The sequence below is a fragment of the Suncus etruscus genome, chromosome 9, assembly GCF_024139225.1.
Source record: "Suncus etruscus isolate mSunEtr1 chromosome 9, mSunEtr1.pri.cur, whole genome shotgun sequence".
NCBI lineage: Eukaryota > Metazoa > Chordata > Mammalia > Eulipotyphla > Soricidae > Suncus > Suncus etruscus.
This window is the reverse complement of record NC_064856.1, coordinates 62,190,173-62,207,031: the sequence shown is the minus strand read 5'-3', so window position 1 is coordinate 62,207,031 and position 16,859 is coordinate 62,190,173. Positions and strand designations below refer to the sequence as shown.

Sequence of the window (16,859 nt, the reverse complement as noted above, 5' to 3'; positions counted from 1 at the left end):
GTTTTTAAATCTTGAGAATAAATACTCAAAAGTGAAATTACTGGGGCACATGACAGCTCACTTATTTTAAGTTTATTGAAGACTCTCCATGACATTTTCCACAGGAGAACCAGACACTTCCACCATCAGTGGATGAGGATTTCTTTTTCACCACATCCTTGCCAGCACAAACTTTTCCTACTATTTTTGATTTGTACCATTTTCACTGGTGTAAGATGATTTCTCATTGTTTTTTGATTTTTATTTCTCTATTGATAAGTTATGCAGAACCCTTTTTATGTGCTTATTGGTGATCTGCTTGTCTTCCTCTGAGGAGTATCTGTTCATTCCTCTTTCACCATTTTTTTGGGGGGGGTCACACCCAGCAGCACTCAGGGGTTACTCCTGGCTCAACACTCAGAAATCGCTCTTGGCAGGTTCGGGGAACCATATGGGATGCTGGGATTCGAACCAATGACCTTCTACATGAAAGGCAAACACCTTACCTCCATGCTATCTCTCTGGCCAAGACTTCACCATTTTTTGATTGAATTTTTGAATTTGTTTTTGTAGAAATTTGTTAATACTTTCTATATCCTGGATTTTAAGCCCTTATCTAAAGTGTTGAATACAAATATTTTTTTTCCATTCAGTTAGCTGTCTTTTAGTTTTAGCCCATGTTTCTAGTCCCATATGCTTATTTTTTATTTTTTTGCCTTTATCATTGGTATCAGATCATTTAAGATTAAAACTCTGGCCCCGAGTTTTAATTTCTTAAATATAGTTATCCAGTTTTCCCAACACCACTGAAGAAGCTGTCTTTAATCTAGATTCTGACCCATTGATCAGAGAGCCTATCTTTATTTTTGTTTTGTTTTGTTTTGTTTTGGGGCCACACCCGGCGGTGCTCAGGGGTTACTCCTGGCTGTCTGCTTAGAAATAGCTCTTGGCAGGCACGGGGAACCATATGGGATACCGGGATTTCAACCAACCACCTTAGGTCCTGGATCAGCTGCTTGCAAGGCAAACACCGCTGTGCTATCTCTCCGGGCCCCTATCTTTATTTTTAATAAAATAATTCTTTAGGGGCTGGAAAGATAGCATGGAGGCACGGTGTTTGCCTGGCACGCAGAAGGATGGTGGTTTGAATCCCGGCATCCCATATGGTCCCCTGAGCCTGCTGGGGGTGATTTCTGAGCATGGAGCCAGGAGTGATCTCTGAGCGCTGCCGGATGTGACCCAAAAACAAAACAAAACAAAATTAATTCTTTAATCAAATCACCATGAGATACACAGTTATAAAGTTGTTCATTAGTATACAAGATTCAAGGAATCTTTATATTTCTTCCTTGATCAGTTGTTATTTAGCAGTGTTTTGCTCAGCTTCCACGTGTTGAAAATTTTTTCCATCTTCTTTCTGAGGTTAATTTCTACTTTCATGACATATGGTTTGAGAAGATACTTCCTATATTTTTAAATTTGTATGTTTGAGTTATGCCCTAATATGTGATCTATCTTGGGGAATGTTCTATGTGCACTGGAGAAAATTTATTCTTGTTTTTTGTTTGTTTGTTTGGGTCACACCGGCACTTCCTTTGATATGTAAAAATCCACCAGAATGACTCTGCCTTGGTAGATTTTGTTCTGGGATAATAAAGAAAAGAGAGTTTTGGCTTGGTGCTCAGAGTAGACACCAAGAGGGAGAAGCCACGAGAAGCTACTGATTCCAATTACTCTCACCTGACTGGCTTGGCTTATTGATTCTTTGCCATTACCCTGCTTCTTCAGACTTATCTGTTTGGGGATTCAAGATATGATGCCTGGTGTCATCTCACAAACTGTGGGATTTTTTATACCTAGGTTTTTATATGAGTCAGTCTTAGAACACTCAAGCCTATTCCATTGATCTGAGGGTCTGTCTTTATTCCAATACCATGCTGCTTTAACTACTATTGATTCATGTTATAATTTAAAGTTGAGGGAAGTGATGCTTCCCATCTTCTTTCTCCCAAGAATTGCTTGCTTTGGCTATTTGTGGGTGTTTATTTTTCCAAATGAATTTCGAATGTCTTTGACCCACTTCTTTGAAAAATGTTATGGGTGCCCTTAGAGGACACTAAATCTGTACAATGCTTTGGGAAGTATTGCTTTTTAATGATGTTAATCCTCCTAATCCATGAGCGGGGTATATATTTCCATTTCCTGTGTCCTCTTTTATTACTTGAAGCAGAGTTTTATAGTTTTCTTTGTATAGGTCTTTTGCCTCTTTAGTTGACTACAAGGTACTTGATTTCCTTTTTTGAAGTTCTGGCCACACCAGTGATGCTCAGGGGTTACTCCTCGCTATGCGAACAGAAATCGCTCCTGGCTTGGGGGACCATATGGGACGCTGGGGGACTGAACAACACGTCTGATCAGACGTGTGCAAGGCAGCTGCCTTACTGCTGTGCCACCACTCTGGCCCCAAGGTACTTGATTTTCTGAGGCACAATTGTGAATGGGGTTGTTTTTGTAATGTCTTTTTTTTCCTCTTTCATTATTTGTATATAAAAATGCCAGGGGTCGGAGAGATAGCATGGAGTAAGGAGTTTGCCTTGCATGCAGAGGATGGTGGTTCAAATCCCGGCATCCCATTTGGTCCCCTGAGCCTGCCAGGAGTGATTTCTGAACATAGAACCAGGAGTATCCACTGAGCACTGCCAGGTGTGACCCAAAAACAAAACAAAACAAAAATGCCATGGGTTTTTGAGTGTTAATTTTGTAGTCTGCCATTTTACTATACAAATTTATTGTTTATAGAAGATTTTTTGTAGTGTCTTCAGGATTTTCTAAAATAGTAGCCTGTCATTTGCAAATAATAAGAGCTTGATTTCTTCCTTTTCTATCTGAATGCTCTTGATAACTTTATCTTGCCTAATTGCTGTGGCAAGTACTTCCTGTACTATGTTGAATAGAAATGGTGAGAAGGGCAACCTTGTTTGTACCAGATCTTAGAGGAAAGGCTTTTATTTTTCCCCATTGATTATAATATTTGTCATAGGCTTGTGGTAAATAACCTTGACTACATTGAGATAAGTTTCTTTCATTCCAATCTTACTGAGAGTTTTTATTATGAATGGGTATTGGACTTTGTCAAATGTGAAGACTGTCTCAATTTGGATTTGTCTGATTGTGTTCATAGAATTATATGCAAGTTAAGAATTTCTGGTTGAAGTTATATAAAACTAAAGATATATTTATTTGTCCTAGAATACCATAACAGAAAACTCATATATAAATATTATTACTATTATCATTGGCTAAATTTAGGTTGGTGTTTTAAGATAACTTTTATAGAATTTTTCTACTGCTCATCTTAAATGCAGTCTTCTATATCTTCAAGTGTTCTTATGTAAACATAAAATTGTCTGTTTTTGATAATATAATGTTTTTAACCATTTACATGTGTTGATTTTTTTTCTTCTTCCTCCTCTTAGTAGCTTGCTTTCTTGTGTTTTCAATGTTTTCTTTTTTTGTTTGTTTGTTAATTTATTTAAAGTGCTAGGAATCAGGGGCCGGGAAGGTGGCGCTAGAGATAAGGTGTCTGTCTGCCTTGTAAGCGCTACCAAGGAACGGACCGCGGTTCGACCCCCCGGCGTCCCATATGGTCCCCCCAAGCCAGGGGCGATTTCTGAGCACATAGCCAGGAGTAACCCCTGAGCGTCAAACGGGTGTGGCCCAAAAACCAAAAAAAAAAAAAAAAAAAAAAAAAAAGTGCTAGGAATCAAAACAAGGACCCCAAACAGACAAGAGTATGTGCTCTGTGGCATACTAGTACTTTAAATGCTTTCTAAAAATGATGATGATGATGATGATAATTATGATAAATTTATAGTTGATTTAACTTGACATGTCTGAATTCGGAGAACTTTACGCATACTCTCATAGAGTATGTATAATTGAGTTGGGATATGTATGTAATTGGGGAACGTTAGAACTTAGCTTAAAGTGAGAATCTCGCAATTTAGTCCCCGACTGTTTAGGTTTCCACTCTAAACTTTCTAAAGCAATTCTAGATTTCTGTCTTTGCACTTGCTTCCTCTCTGGAACATCTAAGTGTTAACATATTTTTATTTTTCTTCTTGTCCCTGAGTGTTTTTTAGCTGACTTGAGAGCTTAGCAATGTTTCTAAAATATACCACTTACTGAGATGCTTTTCTAGCACCAGTCCACCATTATGTTATTCTCTACTTCTTAGGAACCCCTTTCAACATCCTCAACAGAAACAACCATTTGGCTCTTAGTTTTTAATGTTTTTTTTTTTAAGGTAGAATAATTATGACACTGTTTTTCAAAATTAAAGGTTTTCAAATTAATTTTAAGATTTATAACAAGAACTAATTCTAAGACAATAGAAAGCATCATTGTTTTCTACTTATAATGGATAGTAATTATATATTATTTTAATAAAAAATATCACTTAGGGGCCAAAGAGATAGTATAGCAGCAGTGCATTAGCCTTGCACGCAGCTGACCCAGGATGGATGGTGGTTTGAATCCCAGCATCCCATATGGTCCCCAGAGCCTGCCAGGAGCAATTTTTTTTGTTTTTTTGTTTTTTTTTGTTTTGTTTTTGGGGTTACTCCTGGCTATGCGCTCAGAAGTCGCTCCTGGCTTGTTGGAGCAATTTCTGAGTGCAGAGCCAGGAGTAACCCTTGAGCACTACTGGTATGACCCCCCCCCAAAAAAAACCCCCAAAATTACTTACCTACATAACACATGATATTTTAAATGTCATTTAATTATTATTTGTTTTTTTGAAATATTTTATTTAGCTACATATTTGTATGTACTAATTAATTTGTGACATAAAAGTCTTTTTTATTGCTGTCATGGTAATATTTTTTTAGAGAGCAATGATTTAGGGCAGGAGTACTGGGATCTATGTACAGGCAGGGCCTAAGTCTTCTCCAGGATGAAACTCTCAGTCTGACCATACTGGAGCTCCTCTTCCTGCTGTTGCTAGTTTTTCTCTGTGCTATGAGTAATAAGCCCCTGACTTTAACACACTAATAGTCACTGTTTACATTCAGCACCTGGATTCTCAGCAAACCAACCCAAACTCCTTGCTTGCTCAGTCATTAGCCTTGAAGTCTTGTTATTCCTGGTTATTCACAGAGAGATGGAACTCTTCCTGACAATATGCCAGGTATTATATGATGGAATAATATTATGTGTACTTTCATTTTTATGTGCACTTCTGTTCAAACCATCAGACATCTTTCAAATCACAGACAGCTCTCAAACTTTTCTTTACTCTGATGACTTCAGAGGACATAGTGGCTAGTCATTTGTAATGACAAAAGTCTTGCACTCATTGCAGTATATGTGGGCAAAAAATTAGAAGAATATTTATGGGGTAACCCCTCCTGAAATCTATCCCTAAGTCAAGACATATCATTGGAGAGACATGTCTATGAATCACAGTATTTTATTCTTGTTGTTGAACTGCCTTTTTGTTTTTTTTGTTTTTGTTTTTTTTGGGTCACACCCAGCGGTGCTCAGGGGTTACTCCTGGCTGTCTGCTCAGAAATAGCTCCTGGCAGGCACGGGGGACCATATGGGACACTGGGATTCGAACCAACCACCTTTGGTCCTGGATCGGCTGCTTGCAAGGCAAACGCCGCTGTGCTATCTCTCCGGGCCCCTGAACTGCTTTTTCTTAATTGGTTTTCTGGGGTAACAGTCTGAGTCTACACCGAGATCTTTATATGAAACAGACATGTGAAACATATGCATTAGACATATTTGTGTAACTAACTTAGATCTCTGCTAAGGAGTATAGTTATAAATGAATATGAATGAATAAACAAATTTAATCAGAGATATCATTGACCACCCAATGTGTCTTATGATAGGAATATGAATGAAAAGGAACTGGAGTGATAGTTCAGTGGGTAGGTGCTTGCCTTGCACATGGTGGATGGCTTTCTACCCCCATATAATATTCTGAGTCCTTTAGGATCCCTGAGTACAGAGCCAGTAATAAGCCTGGAACATCCAAAAAAAAAAAAAAGTGATCCAAAAAAAGGGGAAGTAGGGTTGGAGGGATAATGAATTAGTCTTCTACATTAGATTGCAGTTTTTAAATTACCACTGATTTACTTATTCTTTACTTCATACAGTTCCTACGAGTATGATATTATTAGTCTCATTTACAAATGGAAAGTTTTAGCAGAAAGACTTGTACAATTATCACATTGTTACTTAAACTTAGTTGTCTGGTTGGATTTCCAACTCAAATTCCATTACTTTGGAATTTTGGAGATTTTTTTTTTCTTCCAGTTTGGAATCTTATTCCTGCCTATTAAAGGCATGGGGATTCAAAGCCAGGAGTGATTCTAGTATTTGAATTTTTTTCAGCACACATCACTGTTCCATTATCCAGGAAATTATTAGGCCTTCTGTTCCTCAGCAGTGGTCAAGACAAAAACCACAGAGTATAAGCCAAACTACTTCCTACTTCCCGTCTAGGCTTTCATTGCAAATTCACACCATGATGTGTAAATCTGCTGCCACCTGCTGGTGGCCTTTCACATCCAGCTCTTTCTTTGTAACCCTTTATCTTTGTCAAGATCTCTTGAAACAAACAAAAAGCAAAAAAGGAAAAAGAAGAAGCTCAGTGGAGACAACAGGCTGGTAAAAAGCTCCTAAAATTGCAAAAATAAGGGATGAATAATTTCCTATTGAGTAAGTCCCTCACTCCTGCTCCAAAGATAAATCTTTCTCCTTTGAATTCATGCTCAGCTTTTATCATTTTTTTTTTTTTTACCTGTCTCTGGCTATTGAAAAGCACAGATCCCAGTTTCTAGGCCATTTTACATTTTCAGGAAGTGGGGTTGGGACAGAACCAGGATAGAACCAGGACATCATATGTCATGCTCTTTACCTCTGTCTTATACCCTAGCCTCTAGCCATAAGATTTTATTCTGAACAGAGATCTCTTTCTGAATTGAAGGATTTCATGGCCTGGCAGATAACACTGACCACTATACTTTGACAGCAACAAACCAGTAACCAAGTCTTGATCAACAAAAATTAACTTGGCCTTCTGACAGAGGGTGGGCCTCAGGCAACCAGATCTCTGTAAATCCTGGACTTTTATTCTGGGTAGCCAGAAACACCCAGGCAATTATTCCTTTTGTTAAAGACAACCATCTATTTCTCACCCCCCATTTACCCCAAATTCCTTATTTCTTATCCTCCAACACACACACACACACACACACACACACAACACCTCTCTCTCCTCTCTCTCTCTCTCTCTCTATCTCTCTCTCTCTCCTCTCTCCTCTCTCTCTTCTCCATCTCTCCTCTCTCTCTCTCTCATTGTACAAATGTAATGCCTTGTCATTTGAGGTGGGTTTCAGATCTTTGTTTTACTTTGTTTCCCTCTCCTTGGCAAAATGGTAAAAATCCTTTCCTAGGGTGGGGGAGTTTATTTCTGACTGTTGGGGGAAAAAGAAAGCAGGAATTGTTGACACGACAATTAGGAGCTCATCAAAGCCTCATTTTGCTCATCAGCCATTATTGCCCTTCGTCCGGCACCCCCGCATGTTCCTCTAATTCAATGCCCGCCTAATGAATAACTCCCAGGAACAAAAGACCCTTTCAGGCCTGCTTCTAATTATTAGAGAAGACTTGCATAACTGTCGCCGACTACTCATGTTTTCAGGCCTGTCTAAATTTGGTTATTCACAACCTTTATAGTTCAATATTATTGCCGGACTGTGATCATTTTCTAATTATCCTAATAATACCTATTAAATAATTCTCATTAAATCACTTGAACCAGAGCAGCACAGGCCAGCTCAAATACAACTTAACCTAATAAGCATTGGTCATTCATTCATTAAGGACCAGGGCAATCTCTTAAAGGGGTTGAATGGAATATGAAGCCACATAGGAATAGTATTATTGAGCAAATGTTATTATAAGTGTGAGTGTTTTCATTTTGATGCTTGTTTGCAAATCTTCCATTGGGTGCCTTTGGGGCCTTTCTCCCCCACTTCACTTTCTTAGTCTTCTGTCCCTTGTACATCTGCCTCTATCATCCACCCAAGGACAATCAAAAGGGAAAAGGCCCATAAACTTAACGGGAGAATTAAATTACCAAGGATATAAGGGGAATGAACAGAATCCATCTTCTGCCTGCCTGGTACACCTTTGAAAATACCTCGTGCTGAGTTTCAGTCTTTTAACCTTTTACTTGGAGGTGAGAAAATACTTTTTAGAAGCTTTAAGAATTTGATTTCTATCATATAAATTTCAAGCAGTCATAATTGGTTATTATAATGATTTTAAAAGGCCTGTGTGAGTATATTTCATACTATTTTATACAATACCAGGTTGGATTTATCGAATGATAAACACGCTGGGAGACACTTTGCACATCAATACCCTCATTCACAAAATGACCTGATAATGTGGAGATTATTTGCTCCATTTTTTATAGAAAGACTCTATAAGAGCCTGTACTTTGCACATGTCGGGCCCTGGGTATGATTCCCCAGTGCCACAAAAAGTAAACATACAAGAAAACTCTGGGGCCAGAGAAGTTAAGCTCACTTCCCCAGGATGCACAGCTTGAACACAGAGGAATGGAATATGAACTAAGGGCTCTTTGATGCCTATAACTCTGAGGACTCTCCTTGACCCACTGCTTTCACAGCACACAAGCACGCTCTCACTCTGTTGGCTTCTCCTTTTCATTGCTAAGGCTCTCACTGAAATCAGCAGATTCCTAAAGACAGCTAGCAGAGCCTTCTGGAATTAAAACATGACATAATCAAGCATTCAACAAGGGCAGATCTTTGTACTGAAATTCCTAATGCCAGCCACATAGCTAGGCATTCTTTTCTTTCTCTCTTTTCTCTTCTCTCTCTCTTCTCTCTTCTCTTCTCTCTTCTCTTCTCTTCTCTTCTCTCTCTTCTCTTCTTCTTCTTCTCTTCTCTTCTCTTCTCTTCTCTTCTCTTCTCTTCTCTTCTCTTCTCTTCTCTTCTCTTCTTCTCTTCTCTTCTCTCTCTCTCTCTCTCTCTCTCCTCTCTCTCTCTCTCTCCTCTCTCTCTCTCTTTCTCTCTCTCTCTCTCTCTCCTTATTGTCCCCTTTATTTCTCCAAGTAGTAGCAGTTGTTACTTTTATAATGAAGCTGCTTCCAATGAGTGGATTTGGGTGAATTGGCACGGACATTTACTAAATTTACTGTATGTTTTCAGAAGAGGAACACATATTATTATTCATCTGTCCCATGCTGGGCACTGTTTGAAGTTTGCACATAAGTGGTTTTGGCCCATCCTTGCCACAAAACCATGAGACAGAGATGATAATCACTTTCACTTTACAATCAAGGAAACTGGGGTAGTGGAGGTAGTGTGAAAGTCAGACTCCTATACTTCTCTAATACTCAGAGATAAATGAATCATTTGGGATGTCAGGAATGGAATCAGGATCAGTTTCATGCAAGGTAAGCACCTAACCATTGTATTATCTCTCAAGCCTAATAGGAAAGTGGGCTTGTTTGTTTGTTTGTGGGACACACCTGGCAATGCTCAGGGGTTATTTAGGAATTATTCCTAGAGTGCTTGGAGGACCAAATGGGATGTCGGGAATTAAACCTAGGTCAGCTGCAAGCAAAACAAGCACCCTACTTGCTTTACTATTGCTCCAGCCCTGGCTTCATACTTTCTATCAACAATGTGGGAGTCTAAGACATGATGTCATAGAACTGAAGCCATAGTGTGAATGAAGACTGTAAAGGCCTTTGTACCTGATGAGCCACACTACTGTGGGAATGGTTTCTAGGCCTGCAGAATAGACTAGTCTCTCAGTTAATTCTCACCTCAATCTTTTACTGGCACCTCCTTCCTGAAGGAATTTCACAGTTTTACACTTACAGGTGCTATTTCCAGTGCCAGATCAATCTCTTTCCCTCTTGGGAACTTGATCAACTTGACTTGGCCTATCCAGAAGTTGACCCTGATCATACCTCTGCCTAGCATTAGCTAGGTATATGATAGTGCTTTTCCTGTTCCACCTTAATGCTTGTCCCCAAGGCAGTGCTATTCTCTGTGCTGTACTTGTTTAGCTTCATGTCAGTGTCCCTTCATAGACCATAAGCTCCTCACAGGCAGATGAACTGTCTAAATGCCCTTACATACCCTATGTTCTGTCCAACACATGGGAAGTCTTCACCATATTAATTCTGTTGGGGCTAAGAATCGGGTGGAAGATTAACTATTTCTTTCTTTACCTTGTGTGAGGCAATGTGGTAATGTGAGCGTATTATATAATTTAACTTCCCATGCTTCTGTTCTAAGCATGATGTCACTATTATCTGCATTTTAGAGGAGAAAACAAAAGTTGGTAAAGGTTTATACTGTTACTAGCTTTATGTCATACAGCTAGTAAAGGGACAGACCAAGACCTTGACACCAAATTCAGGCTGTGTGACTCCTCATGTTTCTAAGCTGTTCAACTCTGGCTGATAAATTCATCCTAATCCTTGAATGGCAAAAGGCATTCATACCAGTATGCATAAACTGGGAACACCAGAACCCCATGGGGGTCCCTAAGAATTCCAATTAGAAGACTGATTTGCATTTGAAAGTTGAAGTACTTGTGGATTTTGTTCCATATAACCATGGGGACAGACAAAGGGTGATAAAGTCTCAGAGATCTGCCTGAATAGCTGGTCAAGACTTCTTTTCATTTCACTATCTTGAACCCTATATCCCAATCCACAGATACCTACTTGCTTCTCCTCTGAGAGCCTTTTCGAGCCTCACCCCCTGGATCTCCAAGGCCCTCTGCTGCTCCTCCACCTCCTCCAGCTGCCTCTGGATGGCCTGTGACAAAGGCAAAAGAGTCACATGAGGATCTTCAATGTAGAAAGTCATACCAGGGGTGATTCTGAAGACTTCTGACCCCCCCAACACAATTTTGATGTTTCTCTTCTTCAATGGGAAATCTGAAGACAAGAGTCTATGTGAAGCCCATGGTCCACCAGTAGACCTCATCCCAGTCCTTCTGAACCAGATATATCCCATGGAAATATACTATATATATATATATATATATATATATATATATATATATATATCACCCAGAGAGGCTTCTGGGTGTGGATGGTGCTCTTGGGGTCCAGGGAGCTTCAGCCTCTAACTCTGCTCATAGTACCTCTGGGACAATCCTAGGAGTTGAGCTTAAGAGTATAGCTGAGGGGGCCGGGTAGGTGGCGCTGGAGGTAAGGTGTCTGCCTTGCAAGCGCTAGCCAAGGAAGGACCGCGGTTCGATCCCCCGGCGTCCCATATGGTCCCCCCAAGCCAGGGGCGATTTCTGAGCACATAGCCAGGAGTAACCCCTGAGCGTCAAACGGGTGTGGCCCAAAAACCAAAAAAAAAAAAAAAAAAAAAAGAGTAGAGCTGAGGCTTTGAGGCAGACAAACATGTTTACATCCTATTTTCCCAGGATGAATAAGGAGATACCTCTTAAATGCTGGCCTAGAACAGCAGGCCTGGACCAGCATGTGGGCTGGACATTCCTTCCTTGGTTTGTCCTGTGGCTGACCTTAGTGTCTGCACCACAGGGTTAAGGCCCAGGGGCCTTTTATGGCACTAGCACACTATGGCTTTGTTACAGCAGGTTATTAAGACCAGATACAAGAGGTTCACACTCTCTGGGGACAGCCTCACCCCTTCCTGCTCAAGCCTTCAGGCCTTCTCCCTCCTCATTGGCACTGACCTGTTCATTGCCCCTCCTAGCAAGTTCTCACTGGTCTATTTTTAGGAAGGAAAACTATTAGAAGGCCTTTTCTCTACTAACTTATTCTGGTTTTGTTTTTGGGCCACACTCAGCAGTGCTCAAAGCTTATTCCTGTTTCTATGCTTAAAGTCATTCCTGATGGTTCTTAAAGAATAATATGAAGTGCCAGGGATCGAACTCAGGTCAGCCATAAGGAAAGCTGTACTCTCCCTCCAGCCCCTCTACCAACTTTATTATTCCAAATATTAACACTATCTGTTTCCAACACTGAGCTGCCAAAAAGCATGTTACTTGGCAGAATAGATCTTACACCTGGCAGACCAGGTCTATGAAGAGTTGATGTCTGCTTGAACAAGTAGAACAGGTGTGTTACTCCTCTTCTTTACTCCAGTATTCTCATGTCCCTTCTTTCTTTATCCCACCTCCTCTGGAGCTCCTGCCTGAGTTTAGGAGTATTATTGCCAAAGCATGGTCCAGCCAACGAGAGTCATGAAGAGCCCCTGGACTTGACTGGTCCTAGTTCAGAACATGTAAAGCTACAAATAAAAAACTGGAAGTAGGTGGAACTTGCAAACTACTCCTAATTTTCTGCTCTCTTTTTCTCTCTCTCCCTTATAAGGCAATTCATTTAATAGGCATGTTTCTTGCTGGCATGGAATAGAATTACTAAAGGAAGGGAAACATAGAAGTCATTTTGTTCCTGAGAACTGGGAGAAAGGGTTGGGACACGACTGCTGAGTACTCAGGTATCACTGCTGATAGGCTTTGGAGGACCATATGCAATGCCAGGAATGGAACTCAAGTTCCATTCTAGTTCCATTCCATATTCTAGGCAAGTGGTCTACTTTTGTAGTATTTCTCTGGCTCCATTGTATTTTTATTTATATTTGAAGACCTTGAAGGGTAATTTGGGTTCAGTAATAATACATGAAGAATATATGAGATCCTTGTACAGGGGAACATATATTGGTGAGATCTCCTTTATTTTGTGCAAGGCATAAGAAGACTCCATCATGGGTAGGCAGCTGATGAACAGGCCAAAATTATAAGCTCCAGACCCAACCCTAATTTTATATATCCAGTCTCCATGACAGTGAGAAAGTCCATATCTTCTGGTTAAGAAGCCCAGTGCGTGGTCTGTTGTGATGGAGGCCTGAGCTATCAAAAATTGTTTAGAGAACTGAGTTAAATATCTTAAATATAAAAGGTTAAGACTCAAAAGTCATTATAGTCTCTCATCTTACTTATATCTGAAGTGAAAAAGTAAGGAGGGAAGATGGTAGGTTTTCTGATCTATGTTTGAAAAGCTTAGGCTTGGCTGCATAAGAAAGGAGGACTGAAGAAACAGTACAGAGGTTAAAGCATTTGCCTTGCATGTATCTAATCTAGGTATGGTGCCTGGAGTATCTGCCAGTTGCAGCCCTGAAGGCCCAAGCAAAGACCACCAGGATGGCCAAGGTCATCTTTGGTATCACAAGACCTAACAATTCCACATCCTAGGCCTTTACTATGATGTCTGGCATGGTTCAATGAGAATTAGTCAGATGGGCATTCACCCCTTGGGTAACCCCTTGGGTTATCCCTTGGGTCTATTACAAAGAACACTTTCAAGTCAAGAGATCAATTTTGGAAAGTTTCCCTGTGTTTTAGTGGATGGGGTAGTTCTTAAATCAGTTCTGTGATAGACAGAGGTTGGACTGCTGACTTTCTTATGGTCAGAAACAACTTATAGGACAGCATGGTGAGATACAGGGAGAAGAGATTAAAGTGGTCTAACTTTAACCATGTTAAGTAACACATGCGGTTATTGTAAGACCTGTCCTCACTGCCACATTCTCTGGGACAAGGTCTGGGGACTAGAAGAGAGGGGTAATGCCTGACTTTTGGCTCCATATTGCCTATCTGTGGCAGAGCAGAGAGCCCAACTTGAACAGAAACCTCTTAGTGAATCTATATCAAAAAGTAAAATCCTTCTGATTTCAGCTAATTTTGGAGTAGAGAGGGGACCTTGTTACTGTCAACTCAGTAAAGGCTAGGTTAGGAACTGGGGAATTGGAATTGTTTTGAGAGGGGAGAGAACGAAAGTCCCTGCTATGAATGTGGAGTCAGGCTGGGAGGGGCTGCATTCCTGGAACTGGCTGCATTCCAGAGCACTGGGCAAGTCAAAGTACTGTTCTGGGAGGTGGGGTCAACAGGCCAGCTCCCACCAGACCTTCCAAGTTCAAGTTCCTTTGGGTGCTGATCAAGGTCTTTGTAATGGCCCAGACCTGGTTGCCTGGGAAGAGGGACTGACTTTGCCCAGTACTTACACCCTGGTCCCACATAGAATTCTTGTCCAGGTACCATCATCCCAGGCCCACTCACCCCTTGAGTTTTTGGTCTTTTTTTTTTTTTTCCTGACCTGAGCTTTATAAAGTCGTTTCAATTCTGCTTGCTTGGCCAGTTGCTTTGTTTCTTTATCCAGCTTCCTTCTTCTTTTAAGTTTCTTCCTTTCCTATAAAGATCCAAAGAGAAGAAAAAAATATCTGAGGAAAAGGTGGGTTAAATTTATAAAATTTATAATGCCTCATGGGCTCTGTCCTCTCCAAGTTATGATTTCCAGGCACTTTGAACTTCTAGAGGCCTATTAGAAGCTGCTGTGCTGGGACTGTAACATCTATGTGATCTAAGACATGTATGTCATGAGTCACTCATGGCCACTGGACACTGAAATTATGAGAAAAATAAATTCTATTTGAATTTAATTTTAAGGAATTCAAATAGGCCCATAAAAGAAGTGCCAGTTGGTGGAATGTGTGTGTGTGTGTGTGTGTAAAAGAGAGACAGAGACAAAGAGGTGGTTGGTGAGAGGAAATGAGAAAAAGATAGAGATAGAGAAAAAGATAAAGGGAGAAGGAGAGAGGAAGGGGAAAACTGCATGTGTTTAGAGGGTGTGTATGTGGGTATGCGTGTAAGTGACTATGGAGTACTGATTAGTTCAGGTAAGGAAGAGATAATTATACATGACAATGCTAATGAGTGAGAGAAATTGAATGCTTGTCTCGAATCAGGCCAGGGGTGGGGGAGAAAGGAGATGGAGGGTATACGTGGTGGGAAGGCTGCACTGGTGAAAGGGGGTGTTCTTTTTATGACTGAAACCCAACTATAATCATGTTTGTAATCATGCTGCTTAAATAAAGATATTATTACTAAATAAAAATAATTATACTCTTTATTTATTACATTATATTTTTTCTACCACTAGGTCCAGAAAATAATGGGTCTGAGACAAACACACATGTGCACAGAAATAACACACACACATAAAAAAAATAGAGTACAAAGCCACTTTAAATAGTACTTAGTCTGGATCTACACTGTTCACTAAAACTAAAAATAGAGGAATGTATATAAATAGTTTAAATATAGAAGTGGCTTCTTATATAATATAATGCCACATATTATTTTAATAAAATATTTTAAAATTAAAAGAAAGAAAGTATTTCTTGGCTTGAGACTGACAGAAGAGTGTCCTTTCTTAGTTTATCTTGTAATGGCCTTGGGTTCTGGGTGTGATACTATGAATGGAGTCACTGAGATTTTTCTGGTTGGTGTTCCTGCAGGTTTTAAATGAGAGAGTAGAATAGCAGGGAGATCAGAGTTCCTGCTCTGGAAGCTCAGGGGACACATCTGAGGGAGGCCCAGTAGGGAATAATGGTGGAGTGGGGCCAGAAGCCACTCAGGGATAGTATCAAATCCCTATTGGGCCTTGTGAGCTTCAACAACTTACTACTCTCTGGACTTCACTGTCGTGTCCTGAGTGGTGATAAGGGTACAGGGTCTGCTGTGGAAAGACAGTTTTAAAAGGAAAATGGGACCACATGTGCCATGGCTTGTGTAGAATGCTTGAAAATTATGAAAGATAAATAGTAGTTACCAAGATTTTTGTTATTATTAGTATAGCCATGACAATATGAATTGATGTGATTTTAATTTAATAGAATTTATTTTTCATGTAGGTATGTGTAGGTGTGTAGGATATATTATCTAATATAGAATCTATAGGCTAGATATACAAAATACATGTTCAAATTAGCTACTCTGCTATGAGTCTTCCTCCTTTGAGTGTATGTACCCAGCTTTCTATATATAGGATGGTATTAGAGCATGCTATAAATTCCTTCTAAATAACAGCAGAGATGAATTATGGAATTAAAAAATGATTACAGCTAACCTGTGTACCTGGATATTCAAAATGGTGTTTGAACTGAATGTTTTACCATTTCAAAAAACAGGAGAATAAAACCCATGAGGCAGAAATAAAAATCTTACAGGCTTTTTTCTATGTAATACCAGATGTTTTGGGTCTATGACCTATGGTGAAAGCTGGGCCTGACAAGTGTGTGCATATGCCTGCTTCCTGGGTTACTGTCATGTCATCACCCATTCCCCAATGTGAATGGAGGACCATTATTCCTACAAAGCAACTAGCTTTGTAGCCTTGGAATAAAAACAAACAAACAAAAAGAAAACAAATAAAAATGCGTTTGATCCCCCAGCGTCCCATATGGTCCCCCAAGCCAGGGGCAATTTCTGAGCTCTTAGGCAGGAGTAACCCCTGAGCATCAAACGGGTGTGTCCTGGAAAAAAAAAAACCACAATTGCTTGTGGCCGGAGAGATATCACAGCGGTAAGGCATTTGCCTTGCATGTGGAAGGTCGCTGATTTGAATTCCGGCATCCCATATGGTCCCCAGAAACTGCCGGGGGTGATTTTTGAACGTAGAGCCAGGAATAACCCCTGAGCATTGCCGGGTGTAACCCCAAAAACCAAAAAAAAAAAAAACTAAATAAATAAATAAAATAAAAACACCCAAAAACAAACAAACAAAGAAAAAACGATAGGTGTTGGGGCGCGGAGAGATAGCACAGCGCGATGTTTGCCTTGCAAGCAACCAACCCAGGACCTAAGGTGGTTGGTTTGAACCCCAGTGTCCCATATGGTCCCCCGTGCCTGCCAGGATTTATTTCTGAGCAGATAGCCAGGAGTAACCCCTGAGCACCGCCGGGTGTGGCCAAACAAACAAACAAAATGCAACTTAT

At 40.2% G+C, this 16,859-nt stretch overlaps 1 protein-coding gene across 1 annotated transcript in view; it reads right to left on the bottom strand.

The window, feature by feature from the left end:
- The window catches only part of LOC126018552 (F-actin-monooxygenase MICAL2-like), a 39,726-nt gene that overhangs the window by 21,756 nt on the left and 1,111 nt on the right, over nucleotides 1-16,859 (bottom strand). Inside the window, exons 2-3 of the mRNA XM_049780674.1 lie at nucleotides 14,180-14,232; nucleotides 10,769-10,862 (exon numbers count right to left, since the gene is read on the bottom strand). Coding sequence (XP_049636631.1) covers nucleotides 10,769-10,862; nucleotides 14,180-14,232 — 147 coding nt within the window. The remainder of the gene's footprint in view (nucleotides 1-10,768; nucleotides 10,863-14,179; nucleotides 14,233-16,859) is intronic.